Here is a 5,837-nt window from a genome sequence, read left to right on the forward strand (position 1 = left end):
TCGGTGCCCTGCCCGGGCGGCGGCGGCGCTGGGAGCTCCGGGAGACGGGTGGGCGACGGCGACGGAGCCCGCTCCCCTCCCGCCGCCTCACCGCACCGCCTGCGCCGCTCGCCCGCCGGCCTCCGTCCCGAAGGGCTGCGAGAGCAGGGTTTTTCCATGCCGAACCGGTGGCCGGCAGCCGGTCCGTGTGCTCACCGTGAGTGGATGCCCGTGTTTATGATACGCATGAACATTATCAGTATTCATTACACACACGCGCCGCTTAGGGAAAGAGCAAAATATTTTCCCTTTTCGGAGAATGGTTTCGGCCGTATGTTCTGCATATCATCGGTTTTTGGCCAGCACACTGGTGAGGGACTGGTGCTCTCCCGCGTGCCTTTTTTTTTTTTTTTGCTTTCCCGGGGATACCCTGTTTCAATTCGCTAGCTCGCCCTCTGCCCGGTGCCGAATGCGGCCGAGGTGTATTTTGTCCCCTTCTGTCCCCCTGGGAATTTCCGTTTTCACCGACGGAAGCACCGAGCTCTAACACCTCGCTGACGGGGCCGAGATTTTGTGCGTTACAATTTCGATCGCTCCCTGTTTTGGGAGACCAGGAGCATTCCCCAATTTCCGAAGAGCAGCCTCAGGGAGCGGGGGGAAGGAAGTTATTCAACAGCTCAGTGGTCGGTGGAAAACGCCACTGAGGGGAGGGAATGCTAAAAAATAAACGAATATTTTCCCTCGCCTTAATTCGCGAGAGGGCAGGAAAACAACACCGATTCCGTTGTGTTTTCAGACTCGAAAAAAAAGCCATTGCCGCGAGTTCTGTGCATTCGTGGGGCAGGCGACGCGAACGACCGCAAACGAAAATCGTGGTGGCTGTTTCAGCCTTCTAAAGCCGCGCCCCCGGCCCGCTCCTGGGTTAGGGGGACGCCGCTCGCCCGCGGAGCTGGTTTCGTAGCTGTCGCCATCACGCGCGTCGCCGTTTTTTCTCTTTCTTTCTGCCCCCCCTTTTTTCCCTAAAATTAAAGATCACCACCCCGCCGCCCGCTTACGTTTCCCGCTCGGCGCGGCGGTGCCCGTGAGGTGGCGGGGCGCGCCGCCCCTGCCCGCGCCCCCACGCACGCCAGTCCCGCCCGCACCCACGGGCGAGCGGCTGGCGGCTGGCACACGCGCGGGGGGGGGCGGGGCGGTGGCGGCGCGCGCCAATCAGAGCGGTGGCCGCGCGGCGCGGGCCCAATGGGCGGCGCGGGCGGCGGCGGCCGGCGCTGATAACGCGGCGGGCCCGGCTCGGCGGGCACTGTGCCGCGGGGCGGGCGCGGCGTGGGCGAGGCGGGTGCCAGCCCCGGCGCTGGTGCAGCGAGCGCGCACCCACGGCCACGCACGGCCCGTCCCAGCCTGCACCCTGCGACGCAGCGATCCCCCGACGGCGCGGCGTCCCGGCTGCTGGGGCGCCTGGCACCCCGAGGTGCGGGGATCGGGAGTCCCCTGCCTTCGGCTGGTCTCGGGCAGCGGCGGCTCTGCGGGGAGCGGGGGGGCTGCGTGCTGCCTGTACCGCCTGCCGGCCTCGGGCGCTGAACTTGAGTAAGTGCGAAGTGCGGGAGGAACGGTGGGGAGGCCGGGTGGGAGGCGGTGGGGGTCCCAAGACACTGCTTTCGCGGTGTAGATTGCTGCAGGAGCCCATGCAACCCCTGGTCGCTGGAGCGGACAGCGGCGGTATGTGACGCCCAGGTGTTCCCTACCTGTCCCCTAAGTCTGAACGGAGCGGGCAGGAGGGTTGTCAGGATCCTGAAATAAACAGGTCCCTGGGAAGACCTGACAGCCCCGCAGCCCTGCGTAGCTGGACATCGCCCTGGGGCGGTTCCTCCCGCTGGAGACGCGCTCCTGCCTGCGGCGGGCGAGCACAGTTCCCCGGCAAGCCGGGGCAGGCGGCGGAGAAGCGCCCGTCGAGGCTAAGCTGAGCCCTGCGTGGGGCATGGGGAAGAGACCCGAGCAGGTGGTAAGGGTGGAGATGACATCCCAAGCGGGCTCTGCCGTGACTTCCCGACGGGGCCGCATCTCGGGGAGGCTGCCGGCGGGCTGGGCGGCGGCGGGCCCCTCGGAAGCCGGGTGTGCCCGGCTGCCGTCCCGCCGCGGGGACGGGCGGCCTGACCCCTCTCTTGCAGCTGCGCCGCCGAGGAGCCATGGCTGAAGGACGCGCTGCCGCCGAGTGGGAGATCGACGTAGAGAGCGTGGAGGGGGAGGCGGCCGAGGCCTCCGGCGCGCCGCGCAGCAGCGGCGGCCCGGAGGAGGAAGAGGAGGAGGAGGAAGGCGAGGAGGCGGCGGCGGCCCCGCGGCGGGGCGAGCCGCGGAAGCTGAGCCGCACGCCCAAGTGCGCCCGATGCCGCAACCACGGCGTGGTGTCGTGCCTGAAGGGACACAAGCGGTTCTGCCGCTGGCGCGACTGCCAGTGCGCCAACTGCCTGCTGGTGGTGGAGCGGCAGCGCGTCATGGCCGCCCAGGTGGCGCTCCGACGGCAGCAGGCCACCGAGGTGAGAGGGGACGGGACGGGACGGGTCGCGTCGGGACGGGGCGGGCGGCCCCCGGGCTGACGGCGCCGCCCGATCGCTCTCCTAGGACAAGAAGGGGCTGGCGGGGAAGCAGGCGAGCCTGGAACGCAAAGCCGTCTACCAGAGGCACGTCCGGACGCCCAGCCTCCTGGCCAAGAGCATCCTGGAAGGTAAGCGCATCCCCCGCCCTTCCACGGGCTCCCCCAGCCCCGCAGCACCGGCCGCCGGCGGGGAGACCCCGCTGGGCCCCGGGAAAACCCGTCCCTCCCGGCCGAGGCGCGGCTGCTCACGGACGCGTGAAAGGCAGCCTTATTTCCCGAAATAAACGAGGAACGGCCTTAAAGCGCGCTCCGCTCCCAGCGTCGGAGCCTCCGCCCGCGGCTCCTGCCCTTCGTGGCTGGAATCGATGTGGCAGAATTTCAGTTCCTCCCCCCCACCCGCCCAAAATAATGCCTGAAACGCTAGCAACGGTAATTTGAAATTTGAGAGTTACTGTTACAAGCTGACATTCTTTCTACATGACTACCCAGCAGCGTTTTGCAGTACAGGGTAATTTATTCGCGGCTGTTTTTATCAGCAAATGAGTAAATCAGTTAGGTGTTTTTTTTTCTTTTTCTTTTGATCTGAACGCCTAACACAGCAGCACCGTTTGCTGCATTATCAATAGTGAGATATGCATAATAGGCTGCTCATTTTTTTTTTTTTCCTGTCGAAAATATTAACTGTGGAAGAATGACATTTTAAAGATGGGTATTTTAGTGAGAGGGTGTATTTTTTTTTTGTTCCCCACTCCCTCTTCGGATCGTGCCCAAATTTATTTCTATGTCTGCTTTAATACTTTCCAAACCGTAGCGCTGTAAAGGATTACAGTTCTCAAAGCTAGCTTTTTTTTCTTTTCAAAAAATAGAAAGCTGTTTTCTTTGCCTGTGCAAGCATAATTAAAATTTTGTCCTGTTAGAAACATCTAATTTTCGTCTGCAGTTCACTCTTTTAAAAAAATCTCTTCTGTATTCTTTCTTCTAATTTATCTTAACTTTCTTTTTCTTTTCTCCTAGTTCTCCTTGGAATTTTCTACCATCTGTAGCAATGTGTACATAGTGATTCATCTTTAGAGACTAGAAAAGGCATCAGCTGTAGGCATAGATATCTTCTTTGGCAATGGGGAAACCCGTGTGAGAGGAATGGGAGAGAAAACAGGTAAAATCCTGTTCTCCTTACTTGTGTAAGTAGTTCCATTAATTCAATGGGATTACTTGTCTGGGTATAGCAAACAGGACGGGACTCCATTGGCTATATTAAATGAATCCAGTTAGCTGGTAATTGAATATACTGGAGACGGGATTTCTATGTTTTATCGAAGTTCTCTTTTAGTTCAGAGAAATAAAATATTTGAATACTTTCTGTATCTGTTAAAAATGGATCGTTATCTCCCTAAGCTGCATGATGCAATAGCAGTCATAACACACAGCAGGGTTTTGCTTTTTTTTTTTTTTTTTTTTCCCTTCCCCCCCCCCCCCCCCCGATCTGCTGTTTTGGAATTGCTTTTTAAAGTTAGTAATCAGTTAGCTTTGAAGGAGACTACACTTGTCAGAGGAGCAGGGCTTGCTTATCTGTGTTGAGGAACTTGTACTGCATGTGCCTGACGGTGCAGGGAGCTAAGCCTCTGTGACACGGTGACTTCAGTAGGAGCTGACGGTGTCCAGGGTTTGTAGCAAGTGCTCAGCGCCTGGCAGGACTGGATCCAAATGGAACCCTTTTACAAACACAGCTTTAATGTTTTTCTCATGCGGCTTCACTCCTAATGCTGCTTTGTTGTTTTAGGTTACCGTCCTATTGCAACAGACCCTTACCTGGGAGGGAATTCACCCTTGCCACCCCCTGTAAGTGACAGGATGAGAAAGAGACGGGCTTTTGCTGATAAAGAGTTGGAGAACATTATGCTAGAAAGAGAGTATAAAGAGAGAGAGATGATGGAAGCTACACAAGCAGCTGCCCTTTTTCTCCCTAACCGCATGGTGCATGGAGCTGAATACAACTCATATAAAACAGCCTTCAATACTACTCAAGTTGATACTCCAAACAAGGAGTTTTGCAATTTTTTACCAGCCTGCCTTGATCTAACCATGCAGTATTCAGGATCCAGCAACATGGAACTCATTTCCTCAAATGTCAGTGTAGCTACTACCTACAGGCAGTATCCCCTGTCTTCTAGGTTCTTAGTGTGGCCAAAATGTGGTTCCATTAGCGATGCTCTCCTCTACCAGCAATGCCTGTTAAACGCTACTACTGTCCAAGCTCTCAAACCTGGGGCAGGTTGGGATGCCAAGGTCTCACAAAGTCAGGACTGTCCAAACACTGAGCATGACATCATGTCTCCAAAACTGGAAAACTCACTCGTTCTGACCCACACGCAAGACATTCAGCAGTCATGTAATGAGATACCGTGTCTTCCTCAGGAAGCTCGTGAGAGGTCAGCTTTCTCTCCTCCAAAAAGGACTTTCTCTCAGATTTCTGATAAGGATTCTCTGGCTCCTCAGGAACAGGTATTAAGCAAGATCAGCAAAGACAGTACCAAGCTCCCTCCACCGCTCAAATACAATCCATTTCAGTCGCTGTTCCAGCAAACGTTTCCTGACAGATCAGGAGCAGAGTTGAGAACGTCATTTGTGAAAGAAACTTTTGAAGATGCTTCTAAGAAATACAGAGAGTGTGCCATCAAAGAGAACCAAAAATACAAGTTTACAATAGACAAATGCACAAAAGAGTTCTTTGGGGCCAAACAGGCCACAACAAAACTTTCAACAACTGAACCACTGTCGTTTTCAGTTGAATCCATCCTTAAACGACCTTCTTCTACAGTTGCTAATGTCTCTCAGTGAATAAACTATACCTTCAGTGTAGAGAGTTTGTATGCTTTGCCTTCTGCAGAATTGCTACTGCCTGCCTTGTCTTGTAAAAGATTTGTAAAGAGGAATTTCTGCTGTAAATGGTAATTCTTTCTTTTATCTCAAAATGATGTACATAAATATGCATGTTTTCTCTTCTAAAAAAATATTTAATTTTTTAAAATTGAAACTGCATGTACAGACTGTAAAGTGTTGTTATTTTAAGCAGCATTTCACACCATTCAATAAAATGAGATTACCTACAAGCATAGACATATTCCTGATCTCTGTTTTGTCTCTAGTACCTCACAGGCTAGTATTGCCCCTACTTTCAGAATATACTTATTCTTTTACCTGTTATTATCAGTGTACTTAACTAGTTATCTTGGTGTGGTAAGTGGTCATTTCTGCTTTGAACTTCCAG

General features: G+C 54.5%; 1 protein-coding gene across 1 annotated transcript; it reads left to right on the top strand.

Moving 5' to 3' along the window:
- The first annotated feature begins 2,162 nt into the window (after window positions 1–2,162).
- On the top strand, window positions 2,163–5,407 carry DMRT2 (doublesex and mab-3 related transcription factor 2). The gene is made up of 3 exons (XM_059834282.1): window positions 2,163–2,510; window positions 2,596–2,698; window positions 4,350–5,407. Exons 1-3 carry the CDS (start codon window positions 2,163–2,165, stop codon window positions 5,405–5,407), a joined length of 1,509 nt encoding a protein of 502 aa, XP_059690265.1.
- Window positions 5,408–5,837: the final 430 nt, after the last annotated feature.

The sequence above is a fragment of the Gavia stellata genome, chromosome Z (assembly GCF_030936135.1).
Source record: "Gavia stellata isolate bGavSte3 chromosome Z, bGavSte3.hap2, whole genome shotgun sequence".
Classification (NCBI taxonomy): Eukaryota; Metazoa; Chordata; class Aves; order Gaviiformes; family Gaviidae; genus Gavia; species Gavia stellata.

Excerpts from the sequence above, each read along its gene's own strand:
- DMRT2 (XM_059834282.1), top strand. The coding sequence starts at position 2,163 with ATGGCTGAAGGACGCGCTGCCGCCGAGTGGGAGATCGACGTAGAGAGC. Across the intron at positions 2,511-2,595 it reads GACGGCAGCAGGCCACCGAG|GACAAGAAGGGGCTGGCGGG; the intron begins GTGAGAGGGGAC and ends TCGCTCTCCTAG. Across the intron at positions 2,699-4,349 it reads GGCCAAGAGCATCCTGGAAG|GTTACCGTCCTATTGCAACA; the intron begins GTAAGCGCATCC and ends TTGTTGTTTTAG.